Raw genomic sequence first — 17,186 nt, 5'->3', positions numbered from 1 at the left:
TTGGTTAAGTTTATTCCTAGGTATTTTATTCTTTTTGCTGCAATTGCAAAAGGAATTGTTTTTTGTATTTCTTTTTCTGATTTTTCATTGTTAGTATATAGGAAGGCAATGGACTTTTGTGCGTTGATTTTGTAGCCAGCAACTTTACTGTATTCGTTGATTGTTTCTAATAGCTTTTTGGTGGAGTCTTTAGGGTTTTCTATATATAGCATCATGTCATCTGCAAAGAGTGATAATTTAACTTCTTCATTCCCAATTTGGATGCCTTTTATTTCTTTCTCTTGCCTGATTGCTCTGGCAAGGACTTCCAACACTATGTTGAAAAGCAGAGGTGATAGGGGACATCCCTGTCGTGTTCCTGAACGTAGAGCAAAGGGCTTCAGGTTTTCTCCATTAATTATGAGATTAGCAGAGGGCTTGTCATATATGGCCTTTATTATGTTAAGGTATTTTCCTTCTATACCCATTTTATTAAGTGTTTTAATCATAAATGGATGTTGTATCTTGTCAAATGCTTTTTCTGCATCAATTGATATAATCATATGATTTTTGTCCTTTATTTTGTTTATGTGATGTATCACATTGATGGATTTTCGTATGTTGAACCATACTTGTGCCCCGGGGATGAACCCCACTTGGTCGTGATGAATAATCTTTTTAATGCATTGTTGTATTAGATTTGCTAGAATTTTATTTAGGATTTTTGCATCGGTATTCATTAGAGATATTGGTCTGTAGTTTTCTTTTTTTGTGCTGTCCTTACCAGGTTTTGGTATCAGGGTAATGTTGGCCTCATAAAATGAGTTAGGGAGTACTGTCTCTTCTTCAATTTTCTGGAAGAGTTTGTGCAGAATTGGTATTAGATCCTCTTTGAAGGTTTGGTAGAATTCACTAGTGAAGCCATCTGGTCCCGGACTTTTGCTTTTGGGAAGGTTTTGGATGACTGATTCAATTTCCTTACTGGTGATCGGTCTGTTTAGATTTTCCAGTTCTTCATGGTTCAGCCTTGGAAGGCTATATGTTTCTAAGAACTTGTCCATTTCTTCTAGGTTGTTGAATTTGGTGGCATATAGTCCTTCATAGTATTCTTGGATGATCCTTTGTATTTCTGTGGTGTCCGTGATAACTTCCCCTTTTACGTTTCTGATTTTGTTAATCAGTGTCTTCTCTCTTTTTATCTTAGTAAGTCTAGCCAAGGGTTTGTCAATTTTGTTAATCTTTTCAAAGAACCAGCTCTTTGTCACATTAATTTTTTCTATTGTCTTTTTGTTCTCTATTTCATTTAGTTCTGCTCTAATTTTTATTATTTCCTTTCTTCTGCTGACGTTGGGTTTTACTTGTTCTTCTTTTTCTAGTTCTTTAAGGTGTAACATGAGGTTATTTATTTGGGAGTTTTCTTGTTTCTTGAGATAGGCCTGTAATGAGATAAATTTCCCTCTTAAAACTGCTTTCGCTGCATCCCCAAAATTTTGGTAGGATGTATTTTCATTGTCATTTGTTTCTATGTATCTTTTGATCTCTCCTCTAATTTCTTCTTTGACCCAGTCCTTCTTTAAAAGTGTGTTGTTTAATCTCCATGTATTTGTGTTTTTTCCCGCTTTCTTTTTACAGTTGATATCCAATTTCAAAGCCTTGTGATCAGAGAATATGCATGGTATGATTTCAATCTTCTTAAATTTGTTGAGACTGATTTTATTAATTTGGGTCCTCTCTCTTTTTTTAAATGAGTCTGGCTAAAGGTCTGTCAGTTTTATTTATCTTCTCTAAGAACCAACTCTTAGATGCATGGATCTTTTGTATTGTTTTTCTGGTTTCTATTTCATTTATTTCCGCTCTGATCTTTATTATCACCTTCCTTATACTCCCTTTGGGCTTATTTTGCTGTTCTTTTTCCAGATCCCTTAAGTGTGAAGATAAACTGTTGATTAGTGATGTTTCTTGTTTCTTTCGGTAGGGCTGCAATGCTATGAATTTCCTTCTTAGGACTGCTTTCGCGGCATCCCATAGATTTTGGGTCATCGTGTTTTCATTTTCGTTTGTCTCGAGATATCTTTTGATTTCTTCCTTGATATCCTGGTTGACCCATTCATTATTTAGTAGCATGTTATTCAGCCTCCATGAATTGGTGTGTCTTCCAGTTTTATTCTTGTAGTTCATTTCTAATATCATAGTACTGTGGTCAGAGAAGACAATTGGTATGATTTCAATTTTCTTAAGTTTATCAAGACTTGTTTTGTGGCCTAACATATGGTCTGTCTTGGAAAATGTTCCATGTGCTCTTGAGAAGAACGTGTATTCTGCAGCTTTGGGGTAAAATGCTCTGAAAATATCGATTAAATCCAAGTGGTCCAATGTGCCATTTAAGGCTGTTGTTTCCATATTGATATTCTGTCTGGAAGACCTGTCCCTTGTCAGAGGTGTGTTGAAGTCCCCTACAATGATAGTATTACTGTTGATCTCTGTCTTTATGTCAGTCAATATCTGTTTTATATATTTAGGTGCTCCTATGTTGGGTGCATAGATGTTTACTAGGGTATGTCCTCTTGTCGGATCGATCCCTTTATTATTATATAGTGCCCATCTTTGTCTTTTAATATGTTCTTCATTTTAAAGTCTGTTTTGTCAGATATAAGTATTGCAACTCCAGCTTTTTTCTCATTTCCATTTGCATGAAATATCTTACTCCAACCCTTCACTTTCAGCCTGTGTGTGTCTTTTGATCTGAGGTGAGTCTCTTGTATACAGCATATACAAGGGTCTTGCTTTCTTATCCACTCAGCTACCCTATGTCTCTTGATTGGAGCATTTAATCCATTTACATTTAAAGTGATTAATGATAGGTACATAGTTATTGCCATTTTTAAATTTGTAGTTAGATTGTTTTCATCTTTCTTCTACTTACAGAAGTCCTTTTAGTATTTCTTGCAGTGCTGGCTTGGTGGTAATAAATTCCTTTAGCTTATTCCTTTCTGGGAAGCTCTTTATCTCTCCATCAACTTTAAACGATAGTCTTGCTGGATAAAGCAATCTAGGTTGTAGGCCTTTGTTTTCCATCACTCCCTCCTGGCCTTCAATATTTCAGTAGAAAAGTCATTTGATAGTCTAATGGGAGTTCCCTTGTATGTAACCCTCTGTCTTTTTCTTGCTGCTTTTAGTATTCTCTCTTTGTCTTTAACCTTTGCCATTTTAACTATAATGTGTCTTGGCGTGGGCCTGTTTGGTTTATCCTGGTTGGACCTCTCTGCACTTCCTGGGCTTGTATGTTGGTTTCCTTCATCAGGCTAGGGAAGTTTTCGGATATTATTACTTCGAATATGTTCTCAATCCTTTGCTTCCTCTCTTCACCTTCTGGTATTCCTATGATGCGCATGTTGTTGCGCTTTATGTTCTCCCAGAGGTCTCTTAAACCATCTGCATTGTTTTTTATTCTTTTTTCTTTCTGTTATTCTGTTTGGGTGATCTCTGCTAACTTGTCTTCTAAGTCGCTGATTCAATCCTCTGCTTCATCTAACCTGCTGTTAATTCCTTCAAGTGATTTCTTTATTTCGGTAATTGTGTTCTTTAGTTCTAACTGGTTGTTCATTATGATTTCTACATCCTTCTTTATGTCGTCTCTAAGCTCCTTAAACATTCTTATCATCAGTGTTCTGAACTCTGTCTCTGATAGGTTGGTTACCTCTGTTTCATTTGGTTCCATTTCTGGAGGTTTCTTCTGTTCTTTTATTTGGGACATGTTTCTTTGTTTCCCCATTCTGGCTGACTCTCTATGTTTGCTTCGATGTATTAGGTAGATCCCCTAGAGTTCTTAGTTCTTGCTGGGTTATCTTATGTAGTATGTGTCCTTTATATTTGACTTGCACTACTTGGTTCTTCTCCCCTGCATGTGCTCCAAAGGTGACTCTTGTGTTATGTATATTGTCCTGTTAAAGAAGATCTTTAATTGCTTTTCGCTTGTGAGTAGGTGGGGTTAACTCCTAGTCTGACTAGTTGTGAGACTTGGCTCTGCCCACTGCAGGGTGTTCTGCTGCGTGAAGGTGTTCTGCTGCATGAGGGCTGACCACTTAAATGTGATTTGGCCTCTATGGGCTCTTGTGCCTGTAGAGAATTCCCTCTGGGTGTGTCACTTGTAGTTCAAACCCGGTAGTACTCTGATTTGGTCTGGTGTTGGCCTCTGGGTGTGTTGAACCTTGTGCCTCTTAAGCTGGGCCCTGGTAGGGCAATTTCAGAACAAAGCAAATCACCAGGCACAGCAACAACAACAACAAAAAAGAAAAACTCAAATACCTTCCCATGTAAAAACAACCGATAACCCCCACTCAACACAGGCAAAGATATCAAAGATATAAAGTCAAAACAAAACAAAACAAAAAGCAGTGCCAGTCTTGGCTTAAGCCCACCAAGTAATCTCCAGGTTGTCCTCTGCTGTACCAAAGAGTCCTGTGTGTATTGTGCAGGCAGAGCCGGTCACCTGGTGACCAGAGTGACATTGGGACTGCAGATTTTGATGCGTGGGACTGAGGGGTGTGAATGGTAGTTTCTACAAAGTCAGTGCAGTTTCTGCCCTTGCCTGCACATATGCGCACTGAGAGTAGCCCCACCAGCCCTGTGTCCAGTTCTACTGAGTCTTAGGGCACTTCTTCCGTGTGTGTGTGTGTGTGTGTGTGTGTGTGTGTGTGTGTGGCGGGCGGGAGATTTCTGAGCTGCTGAAAACCCAGAGCTGCATCTGCCGCTTACTGCTGATCCCTGGGAGTGCCTCTGCAGTTGTAATTGCCCTGCCCTAGGCAGGCTAGAATGGGTGGGGGCTGGAGATGGAGCGGTGGTCTCTCTCCCAGCCCAGCCATGTCACACTCTTCCCGTAGGCCAGAAAAGGTGGTGGCCGGGCGTGGAGGAGTCTCTTCTCCCCTAGCCCAGCAAAAATCACACTCTTCCCAGCCTCTTCCCTGGGTCAGAGCTGCACACCAGTCTTCCCAGAGCCTGAGCACTAAGGCTCCTCTGTAATCTGACACTACTCCTCAGTTCAGGGGCCAGTTTAAGTCTCTGGAAGGGCGGAGGTAGGATTGGAAGAGCGGGGGGAGGGGCTTAGGTATGGAGTTTGTGTCCTTTGTGCTGCCTAGGGCCCAACTGGAGGTCTCACTGAGGTTATTGCCTCAAATGCTGGATATGCTGCCCCCTGGGCGGAAGAGATCAGCTGTGGGACACAGGGAAAGAGCCTACCTCCTGGCTTTCGTGTTCTCTGTTCCGTCCTGGTATCCCCTGTGTCTCTGCAGCAGCGGATGCCGGCAGCGTTTCCACCGTTGCAGATGCGGGCCGAGTTTCCACCGCCGCACATGTGGGCCGCGTCCCCACAGCCGCAGATGCGGACCACGTTTCCACAGCCACAGGTGTGGATCACGTTTCCACAGCCGCAGATGAGGACTGCGTCCTCACAACCGCAAATGCAGGCCGTATCCCCACTCCGCTCCCTTCCCTCTTCCCCTGCTCACCCAATTTGTCCACCTTCAAGTAATCCTTGCACAAGTCTCTTAGCTGTTCTGCGTGATGAGCAGAGTCCTTTGATCGGTTATAGATGTCCCTTTTGTGATAAGATCCGGAGGAGAACTCCAAAAGTGCACCCCGCTGACGCCATTCCTATGACTTCGTCCTCTTGTAGAAACTTTTTAACTTTAGGTTTTAATTTAGTCCTATGATTCCTTTGAGATAATTTTTGTATGTAGTATGAGGCATGGGTCCAGATTTATTTTTTCAACATATGAATGTCCTATTTTTCTAGTATGATTTGTTTTTCTAATGTGATTTCTCAATTGAATTGCCTTTGCATGTTTCAAACATCAGTTGACCATATCACAGCTCTATTTCTGGACTTCCTATTCTTTTCAATTGATCTACTGTATTTCCCTGAAAATCAGACCTAACCAGAAAATAAGCCCTAGCATGATTTTTCAGAATGCTCGTCATATAAGGCCTACCCCCAAAATAAGCCCCAGTTAAGATCATCAGCCTGACGGATGCATTTAGTACTTCCGTTGCAACACAGGATGGAAGTATTGAATTGTAAAATAATAATATTAATATATAATTAAATATAAATAAATAATATTATTGATAGTAATACTTGAAATAAGGGATAATGTAAATTATAATTAAATATTTGTAAATACCTAAGCGGGTGACTTTGGATGAGAGGTAAACAGATGAACTTGAGACTTATTGCCAAATGACCAATCGGAGTACAGATACAACGTGCGAATAATGTGCACACTTGACAATGAATGGACATGCCTGTGTTGAATATGAATCTTCATAATTCAATACGTCCTGTGTTGTAACGGATGTACTTAATGCACTGATGTGAAATAAAGCAATGTGAATTTTGGTGCCTGAAATTTTTCGTGGCTTTTGGACCATCATTCTTAACTGTCATCATTTTTGTTGCCACTCCTGTCTTTTAAGTCTTCAGTTCACAATTGATTTAATGGTAGGTTTAAAGGGAATAATATTTTGACCCACAGACAAGATGAGTGCATAAAGAAAGAGCTATTCCATCAAGTACAAGAAAGGAATCATGGAGGACTCCTGGAGTAAGAATCTTACGGCTTTCTGCAAAGAGAAGTTGGATCTCCGAATGGTCCGAAAATGGCGAGCAGAGTATGATAACCTCAATCAACAGGTAGACGAGGGAAATGCTTTGAAGCGCAAGTGTGGATCAGGTCGGCAACCATTATTTCCTGAGCTGGAATACATCATCTGTGAATGGATTGCTGACAGGAGAGCAAAGGCTTTCGTCGTGTGTAGGGCTTATATTCAAGCATTTGCCATTGCAATGGCACCACAGTTAGAAATGTCCCCAGAAGAATTCAAAGCATCACAACACTGGCTGGATGGCTTCCTTCAGCGATATGAACTGTCTCTAAGATTGACAACACTCTTCAAGCTGGAAGATACTGAAGTTATTAAACATGGACTTGTCTTCAAGTCCTTTGTTGATGGCATCGACTTTTCTACATACCAACTCCCCAACATGATTGCTATGGATGAAACTGCAGTGTTTGGGGGCCAATGATCTCAAACTACAGTTGATCAGAGGGGTGCCTCGTCAATCTACATTCCCTCCACTGGTTACAAAAGTGCACGTGTTACCTGTATTTTGGCAATTCGTCTGGATGGAAAGAAAGTCCCACCTCTAATCATCACTAAGGGCAAGAAAGATAAGATTGAATGTGTTTCGGGCATTTGTGTTCTTGAAACCAAAAAAGCCTTGTGCACACAAGCATTTATAAGGAAGTGGGTCAATTTAATGCTGCTACTTGTTTTGCGAGGTGGCCAAAGACGTCTGCTAGTCTGGGATTCAGCCAGCACTCACGGCGCTAAAGACATGAAGAACTTCCTTGCAGAAAGAAGAAGAGATCAAATAATGATTCCCGCAAGAATGACTGCGCATCTCCAGACTCTTGATATTGTAATAAGCAAGCCATTCAAAGACCATTTGCACATGGAAATAAATGACTACATTGAAAATAGAATGGAAAGAAATCAGCGTAGAAACTTTGTGAAGCCTATCCTGCAAGAGGTCATGACTTGGGTGAAGAATTCATGGGATCATATCACTTACAGTTGTGTTGCCAATGTACTACGAGCAGGCTACATGGACAAGAAATGCTCATTTAAGGAGAACTCCATTGCTGGACATGAGAGATTGGGGCCAATGGTTCTACATGAAATGGAGTCGCAAGAAATTCGAGTCGGAATTTGGGTTTGGAGAGTTATGACGATGTTCCAGAAGAAGATGACATGACTGTATTTTAATAAATGTAGATTTTTGTACATGAATAAATGAATAAATGTAGATTGTTGTACATGAAGAAATGTAGACTATTGCACAGGTAAAAAATAAGACATCCCCTGAAAATAAGCCCTAATTCATCTTTTGGAGAAAAAATTAATATAAGACCTGGTCTTATTTTAGGGGAAATACAGTATATATTGATCTTTTCACCAACTCTGAAATTTCTTGCTTGCTATAGCTTTACAGTAAGTCTTGAAATCAGGTCCTGTGAGGTCTCCAGCTTTGTTCTTATTTAAGCTTGTTTTGGCTCTCCTACTTTTTTGCTTTTTCATAATTTTAGAATCACCCTATCAGTTTTTTACAAAGTCTACAGCAATTATGATTGGGGTTGCATTGAGTCTAAAGATCAATTTGGGGAAAATAAGCATCTTAAAAAAAAAATGAGTCTTCTGATCCATAAAGTCAATATGTCTCTCCATTTATTTAGTTCTTTCTATATTTCTACCAGTGTTTTGTAATAGTCATTACACAGGCCTTGCACTTATTTTGTTTGTTTTATACTTGTAAGTAGCCTATTAAATAAATTAAATTTGTAGTTAAAATAGCTTTTAGCAAAGAAAACTTGAGATCCACGTAATGTCCCTGGAGAATTCTACCAAACATTTAGGACAGAAATAACACCAATTCTCGACAACCTTTCTTGTATACCTCCCAGCACATTCAGGAACCGACATTACCCTGATAACTAAATCCAAAAACATTATAAGAAAGCTACAGACCAGTATTTCTCATGAATTACAGACACAAACCTTCTCAAGAAATATTTGCAAATTGACCCAGCATAAAAATATGTAAAAACTTACATCATGGTCACATGGGAGTATGTCATTGGAATGTAATTTCATTTAGCATTAGAAAATAAATATTATCTACCATGTAAATAAATAATAAAAAGTGCATGAACATCTCCCCAGATGCCTTAAAACACATTTGACAAAATCTAGCATTCATTCATAATGAAAATTTTCAGCAGAACTAGGAACAGGTGGAACCTCTTGGATGTGATAAATGGTGTCAATGGAAAATGTTCAGCTAGAATCATACTAATGTTGAAAGACTGAATACTTTCATCCTAAGATTAGGAAAGAACAAGGATGTCTGCTATCACTGCTGCTGTGACATGTACTACAGATCCTAGCTAATGCCAGAAAAAAGAAACACAGGGTGTACTTATTGAGAAGGAAGGACTGAAATGGTTATTAGTCATAGACAACGTGCTAATCTGAATAGAAAATCTCAAGTAACTACAAGAAGAACTTATAAGTGGGTTTAGCAAAGTCACAGAATACAAGGTCAATATAACAAAATGAGTTATGTTTACATATAATATTAGCAGAGAACATTTAAAAATTGTTAGTTTTAAAAATAATACCAATTTTAGGTAAAGTGCAGCATTCTTTTTTGTCCTAAGATATTCCTGAAGCTCATAAAACTTCTGTTTTGTGTATGTGTTGTTATGGTGCTTATGTTCCAGATTTTGACATTTTAAAGATGAAGGAGTAATGATATTTTTAAGCCTGTAAGTTTTTGATTAGGAAATCATATAAAGATGACAATCTATGACAGACGTTGAAATTGCATAGAAAAAAGTATATATGATGATTTGCCTTCTATTCAGAGTAGTTTCTTGTTTTCCTGAATAGAGGATGCTTTTATAAATAGTTAACAGTAATTTGAGTCTTATTTCTGAGTGTGTTCATGAAGGGCAATATTTTATTTCACAAAGTGCTAACTGGATCTTGTAGTCACATGAAGCTTTTTCTAAAGCTTAAAGTGGATTATAATACTTTTTTAAAAAAATTATTTACAGTTAAAATAGTTCAGTGTGTTAGTAGAAGATAAGATGATGCCAGTCAATGATTCATCGGCTTGTCCCAAGTAAAGATCCTATTCCTGCTGCTTCCTCCTTTATTTTGTATACGAAACTCTTTACTTTTTATTTCTGAGTTCTGAGATACCGTATGAATCATCCTCAACACTGGCTCCCAGGTGTTTATCGTTGACATTTGGGATGAAACTGTGCTTTTCCTCTCTTTACTGCGGTGTAGAGTGGGAAGGTATATTAAATGTTCTCATTTCCATTTTATGAATTAGTGAGGTAAGGCCCTGAGAGGTCCATGGCCATTACAATGCAGTGACAGTGCACACTGTCACATATTCCTAGAGGATTTTGATACCTCATGTTAGCCAAAGCCTCTGGTCTGAACAGCAATCCTAGATGGGCACCAAATTCTTAGTAAGACTTACGTAGAATATTGCAGCGACCCTGAAAATATAATGAATGTTTGGGATCAGATGGAGAAACAGTATTTAAAGTAGTTGTTATGGTTCAATTTTTCAGATGTTATCAGCTAGTTATAGAAACCGGGTTGTAATTTGATTATCATAATGTATCATTTTGATTGCAAGTGTTCCCAAACTACTTTGACTCGTGGAGGTCACTTGGATGTTGAAATATTATAGTGCATTCTTGAGAAAAGGAAGTGTTTCTATTGCAATTTCTAAACATTGTTTGTGTATTAAAGGGTACTTGTCTATTCTTTACAAGGTTGTATCTTTAACTCCAATTTTAAGAAATTTGAAATGCTACCTATTAGGAAAGAGTCTGTGTACTTAATGTTTTTCTATTAAAATTTGTGAAACAAGTCCACTTAAAATTTTTAATTTTGATTGCAGTAGAGTCTACCGTGTCTTTGTTTAGTTATCTTGGAATTTACTTTAATAAATACTATTTAATACCTGGAATAACTAATATTTTAATACCGTTCTACTTAATCCAGTGGTCTTTGATTTAAATATCAGGGATAAACAGATGAAGGTAATGCTAGAATGTTCTACCAGTTATCTCAATTTTTCCCATTTAACATACTTGTAGCTGGCAAATCTGTAGAGGGGTACGTGCTGTCTTACCATGTTTTTCTTATTGTAAAGGTGATGTGTCAGCTAGACGGGTAGAATTTCAGTAAACACATAAGGCAAAAAGGTTGAAGTTGCTGATAACACATTAATCCTGTTTCACTTAGGACATCCATTCTGTTTAGTAAATATTTTCCTTTTCTGAAAATGTGTTTTGAAGTTCACAGTTCCAACAGATAATACAAGGTTTAATTTTTGGGCACCAGTAACAAAACAGATGAAAACTAAGTAACTCAATGCACAATCTTATGGTGTGACTAGTTCAATAGCTTGGCAAATATTCCAGACTTTAGAGAAGATGTCAAGTCCAGTAGCGGTAAATTTTTAAATTCACAATTAAATGCAACGGTGTTCTAAAATTTGAGTTTAGTGAAGAATCTTAGCTTTGTTATCATTTCAAAATTAACAGGATGCAAAAAGAATTCCACAAGTTGCTGTTGCTCCACTGAATTCTGTAAGTTGTTTTTAAACTTTTTACGTGATTTGTTTTTTATATCTTGGTAATGAAAGTCCTATTTTTCACAGTTTGCCATCTATTCTAATATATTTTGTTTTTCAGCCTGTTGATAGTTACCACCACAGATTATTGAGCCAAAAGGCAAAAGGGAAGACTTCTTTTGCATTTATTTTTGTAAAGTGTGAGGACTTTTGCATTATTTATTTTTAAGTCATCAAATGCACAAACTGAATTTAGTTGATCGTCATTAGGGAACATGTATGTGAAACATAAGATGTTTTCCATGACTTTGTTCCTCTTGTGCACACGTTACTTAGCATATTGCTGTATATGTAGTAGATGCTCATGCAGTATTTTGTGGATATTTGGCATTCCTGTCTACATCATCTTGGCAGTCTTTTCGAGTAACTGTTGTTATCTTTGGATAAATAAAGAGAAGAGTGAACAGAGTTTGAAGTGCTTAGTCTCCAGACGTTCAATGAACTAAAGTGCTTACTGAACATAGTTATCTTTGTAAACTTTCCTCATTAATAATCATATGTCAATCTGCTGTGTGTAATTGATTTCAAATTGACATGTCTTCCATCGGTCAGCCCAAAATACTGTTTCAAGGTAGCAGAGCTAATACACAATAGAATATAGATTATATCATGATAACATTTTTATTAATGTATTTTGTTCAAATTATCTTTGGAGTTTACTGTGGGAAAAATAAAATACTCTATAGCCAGGGTTATAAAGGTGTATTTTTTGTCATTTATATTTGTAGCTGTTTAAGTTTTGTTCTGGAGAAGCAGACAAATTTCATTTGTGACTTCTTTATTGACCCTTGAGTTTTGGAGGAGTATATTTTTGCCGTTAAGTAGGAGATCTTGTAACATTTTCTGTTGAATGTGACATAAGATTTGATTGAAATTGTGGTGTGTATTAGTATATATTTTCTTCATGTCTGTTGACATTTTACTTTGCTGGCTTATTTATAGGGGGAGGTATTTGTTTTTTATTTTTTCTTTATCTCCTCTTTTCCTATTTAGCACCTTTGTCCTTGGGACTCAGACTCATCAGAATCATGACTGGTTTGGTAATTTGGACTTTCTACCTTAAGGCCTGTTTTGTGATATTTTATGCTGGGGGCCTTGGCTCAGTTACTGGTCTTGAGGGTCTATTTAACCTTTTGTTTCTACTTGTTGGTGGGTTGGAGTATTGCAAAGGGAAGGACTAGATCAATGTATCTAACCCGTTGAAAGAAAATGTCTTGAATGCTATTTATTATACATTGTATAAACTTTTCTAGTTTTCTTAGCAAATTGCTTTTATTTTGTCATTAAAGCTCTTTATGTAGACATATTAACATTTAAGAAATGGGTTATTTGTCTTACATTGTTTAGGTAAGGAATTGTGATTAACACAGCATGAGCTTGTTCTTTAGAGAAGTTTTTAAATACTCTGTAAAATGTGTGGGCCTCCCTTTTTGAAGTCTATCTCAGTAGTAGAAAACCATCAGCTTGGTTTGGTGTTTGCCTGATAACAGGTTTGTAAATTTTGCCTATTTCTCTTTGGTTTAAGTTTTGAAAGATATAATTGCTAAGATCTTTATCTGAATCTCAGTCTGATACCTGTAGCTCAATTTTAGCCATTTCACAGATTTGTGTTTCGTCTGATTTTGCTATAATGTGAAATTTTGTGAGTAGTGGTAGTTAACCGTTTGTTTATTTTAAGTTCGTGTACCATTGAATGACTTGGACAGATGTTTACACCTGTGTAACTCGAAGCCTACTGAGATGTGGAACATTTCCAGTCCTGCAGAAAATTCACTCATGCTCCTTCCCAATCAATACTCATTGCCTCTTGACCCAGGGCAATCAGTATTCTCATTTTTCCTCACTATATATTTCTTTCTTGTTCTAAACTTTCATATCAGTACAATTATTCAGTATGTAGTGTTTTCTGCCAGGCTCTTTTGAAAAGCTGCTGTGAAGATTCTTGTACCATTTTGTGGACACATGTTTATTTCTCTTGGGTAAATACCTACAAGTGGAGGTGCGAGTAATAGTTTAAAGTCCCCCCAACAGTATGTGAACCTTTCCATCACTCTGCATCCTTACTAGTAGTTGGTTGTCTTCTTTTAAATTGTAGCCATTCTGCTTTGTATTTGCTGCTGTGTCATTGTAATTTTACTGTGCATTTCCCTCATGACTAGTAATGTGTTCTTGTTTATGTGCTTCTTGGCCACGTGCCTGTCTTCCTTTGTGAGGTCTCTCTTCAGAACGTTTGCCCTTTAAAAATTTGTGTGGCTTTTAGTTTAGAGTTATAGCAGCTGTTTGTAAATTCTAGACACAAGTACTTTGTTTGATACAGGCCTTACAAATATTTTTCTCCCAGTCTGGCTTGCCTTTCATTTTCTTGACATTATCTCTTGATCAGATGTTTTATATTTTATGAAGTCTGAATTTTGTGTATTTTTCCCATTATTTTTACTGTTCTATGTGTTCTAAGAAACCATTGCCTCTTTCCAGGCTGCAAAGAAATACTCCTGTTATCTTTTAGAAGATTTTAGTAGTGGTTTTATGTTTTCTCTTATTTCCATTTTGATTTCTCATGTGATTGTAGATTATTGTGATCCCTGTTTAATCATGACTTTAATGTTTTAAAACACATCGAGACTTGTTTTTTAGCCCAGTGTACAGTGTGCTTGATGAATTTTGGTGAAGGTATATTCTGTAGTTGTTATATACAGTGGCCTCTAGATGTCAGATAAGATGACTGATAATATTTCTTACATCTTTCTTCTTGCTGGAAGTTTCTTTTCTTTTCTTTTTTTTTTTTTTCCAGTGGGTAGTATCTGGTTAGTCTTTTAAAATTGTTGAGATATAGGAGTTAATATTGTCTGTTTTCCATTTGGTGAATTTGTCTTTTCCCATTAATTATGTCAATTTTGGCTTCATGTCTTTTGAGGCCCTCATGACAGCCTGCACCTTACATTATTATGGCTCCTCGGTGATGTCCCCATGTTAATATGACTACATGTGTTTTTTAAAACAATCTTTTGAAATAACTTTTTGTCTTCAAAGTTACTTCATATGGTATTCATATAGACAGCCATTCCATTACTAGAATATGATTTCTTTTGCTTACTAATCATGGTTTGTATCTTCTCCATCCATTTACTTTTAGCCTGTGTCTTTATAATTATAGTAAACCTCTCATTGGCAGCATATATGTGAGTCTTCCCTTTTTGGTTCTTTCTATCTTTTTTTTTTTAAGATTTTATTGGGGAAGGGGAACAGGACTTTATTGGGGTACAGTGTGTAATTCCAGGACTTTTTTTTTTCCAAGTCAAGTTGTCCTTTCAGTCTTAGTTGTGGAGGGTGCTGTTCAGCTTCAAGTTGTTGTCCTGTCAGTCTTAGTTGTGGAGGGCACAACTCAGCTCCAGGTCCAGTTGCCATTGCTAGTTGCAGGAGTCGCAGCCCCCCATCCCTTGCGGGAGTCGAACCGACAACCTTGTGGTTGAGAGGACGCACTTCAACCAACTGAGCCATCTGGGAGCTCAGCATCAGCTCAGCTCAAGTGCCGTGTTCAATCTTCGTTGCAGGGGGCCGAGCCCACCATCCCTTGTGGGATTCGAGGAGTTGAACCGGCAACCTTGTGGATGAGAGCCCACTGGCCCATGTGGGAATCGAACCGGCAGCCTTCGGAGTTAGGAGCACGGAGCTCCAACCCCCTGAGCCACCGGGCCGGCCCTCTTTCTATCTTTTAATATGAATGTTTATAATTAATGAAATTATTGGCATGTTTGGGTAAAAGTCTACCTTTTGTGATTATTTCAGTTACTTGTTTACTTCTTATGTTCTATCTCTTTGTTTTACTTTGTGGTTCCTTTTGTGATTACGATGTATTTCCTTAACTCTTTTACAATCTACTTTGTGTTAACATTGTGCCACTTCTTGTACAAACTTAAGAATCTTGCCCCTTTATAGGCTGATTTATTAGTCCTTTTCCTTGGTATATTATGCTTACTTCTTATTTTTATTATATTTAGATACATAGCCTATAAACCCACAGCATATAATTTTTGCTTTATTTAGTTATATGTATTTAAAGAAATTCATAGAAAAACAACGTGTGTTTTTTGTTGTTGATGATGTTGTTATGTATCCTCAGGTATTCTTTATTTTTTCTGGAAATCTGTGTCTCTATTTGGTCTCATTTCTCTTCAGCCTGAAGAACTCATAAAGCAAGTTTTATGGCAACAGATTCTCTCAGTTTTCTTTTATCTGAACGTGTCTTTATTTTTCCTCTTTTGGGAAGAGGTAGACTTACTGAGGTGTGCTTTATGTATAATATACTGCGTCCATTTGAAGTTATGCAGATTGTTTTAGTTGCAGTGAAGTTACCTGAACTCAAACCCTGTCTGCTCTGTGGTGGGCAGCAGCCGAGACTCTTTAGTCGGAGTTGGCTGCTTGCTGTCCGTCCATCTTCCACTCATGTAGTTTACAGGTCTGCCAGGTATTTGAACAGCTAACATGCAGACCGGAGGCTCCTCTCCTGTGGCTCTTCAGTCATGTATCTCCCGTTATTTTCTAGACACTGTGGTCACCTAGTTTGTCCACTGATTCTTCAACCAACACATTGCTGTTTTCTCTCTGCATTTCAAGTATCCAGTGGCCCTCATAAAGAGAACTCATAAAGAGAACAAGAAGCTCACTCAGTGCTTTTCTCTTCTTCCAGGTGTCATCTCCCCTCCAATTCCTGCTTGTTTTTGTTTGCTCTTTAATGTTTTCAGATGATTATTTTAATATTTAGGCCTTAGATTCTAATTGTTATGTCAGAGATTGGGCAGATATGAGCTACTCTACCAATAGCTGAAGCAGAACGTCTTTTGTTTGTTTTTAATCTGTGTCCATGAGACTTGGGGTGGTCTTTGCTTTATTAGGGTAAAACCAAGGCAGTTCCCCAAACTCATGAGAAATAAAGTTTTTTAAATGCTTGTTTTATATGGTGTGACCATATATAACTTTGCATTTCATAGTACTACCACCACTGTGGCCTATAATTTTCCCCCTCATTTTCACAGATTAGGAGTTTGGTACTTAGAACAGTTAGGTTCACAGGCACATGGCTGGCTGGTGGTACAGCTGGGATTCAAATCTATTTCAGTTTTTTTGATTCAGGAACTCACATTGTCAATTAACACTGCATGGTGCTACCTTGACATATTCTCAATTTACCTCTAAGTATATAAATTCTACCTGAAAAAATGTAGAGATAAAAGAATGACAGAAAAGATGAAGTATATTATTATAAAACATACTGTATTCTAGGAAATAGAAGGACCAGTATTCCTGAGAATCACTCTACCCATGAGTAGTTCTTCATGGCCTTCCTTCAATTTCAGTTTCTCTGTTTTGACTTCTCCTCCATCTTAGAACAAATGAAATTAAATATATTTTTTTGACTTGAGTGAAAAAGCTCTCTAACGAGATTTGTTTAAAAGTAATTTGACACTTCAAGGTTCACTTTTCTCGTGACAGATTGGATATACAGTTAGTATGTCTGTTGCAAAAAGAGCAGAACTTTCTGGATCTAGTAGTGTTTCAGAACCAGTTACAAGTGGTTCAGGTAAGTAAAAATTTCTCATAATCTTTACATGAAAATACTTGCATATATTAGATTAGTATTTCAAAAGCTTTAAGTTTTGGCATTTCCTATAAATGCCTTCATTTGAATGAAATGAGCTCAGAAAAATAAACAGGATGTAATATCAACATTTTGACAATGCTTTTTAGTAATTAACCTCAGAGATACTTAGCTCCCTAAATGTCAGTGTTACAGGTTGGTCATGAGGAGAATAGTGACAACAGCAGATTCATCCATTGTCTTTATTTAGTCATAATTAGATGACAGTGTATTATTAAAATGAAATCTCATTCCCCGTAGTGGTATTACTGAGCATTACATATTTTTGTTTCG

The 17,186-nt window shown here is 37.4% G+C and overlaps 2 protein-coding genes across 5 annotated transcripts in view; one reads left to right on the top strand and one right to left on the bottom strand.

Moving 5' to 3' along the window:
• Positions 1-17,186, bottom strand: part of LOC109453332 (nuclear pore complex protein Nup153) — a 215,911-nt gene that overhangs the window by 35,929 nt on the left and 162,796 nt on the right. The gene's annotated exons all lie outside the window — the stretch shown is intronic.
• LOC141572141 (nuclear pore complex protein Nup153-like) overlaps positions 5,091-17,186 on the top strand; it is a 56,804-nt gene continuing 44,708 nt past the window's right edge. For 2 of the 4 annotated variants that reach the window (XM_074335190.1, XM_074335189.1), the window contains exon 1: positions 5,091-16,835. In XM_074335190.1, the coding sequence (XP_074191291.1) occupies positions 16,766-16,835 (70 nt within the window). In that variant the 5' untranslated portion in view covers positions 5,091-16,765. The remainder of the gene's footprint in view (positions 16,836-17,186) is intronic. The other 2 variants (XM_074335191.1, XM_074335188.1) reach the window with 1 other exon arrangement.

Source organism: Rhinolophus sinicus, linkage group LG06, assembly GCF_036562045.2.
Source record: "Rhinolophus sinicus isolate RSC01 linkage group LG06, ASM3656204v1, whole genome shotgun sequence".
In the NCBI taxonomy this organism is placed as follows: Eukaryota; Metazoa; Chordata; class Mammalia; order Chiroptera; family Rhinolophidae; genus Rhinolophus; species Rhinolophus sinicus.
The sequence above is the reverse complement of the archived record's forward strand: the minus strand, read 5'-3'. Positions and strand labels throughout refer to the sequence as shown.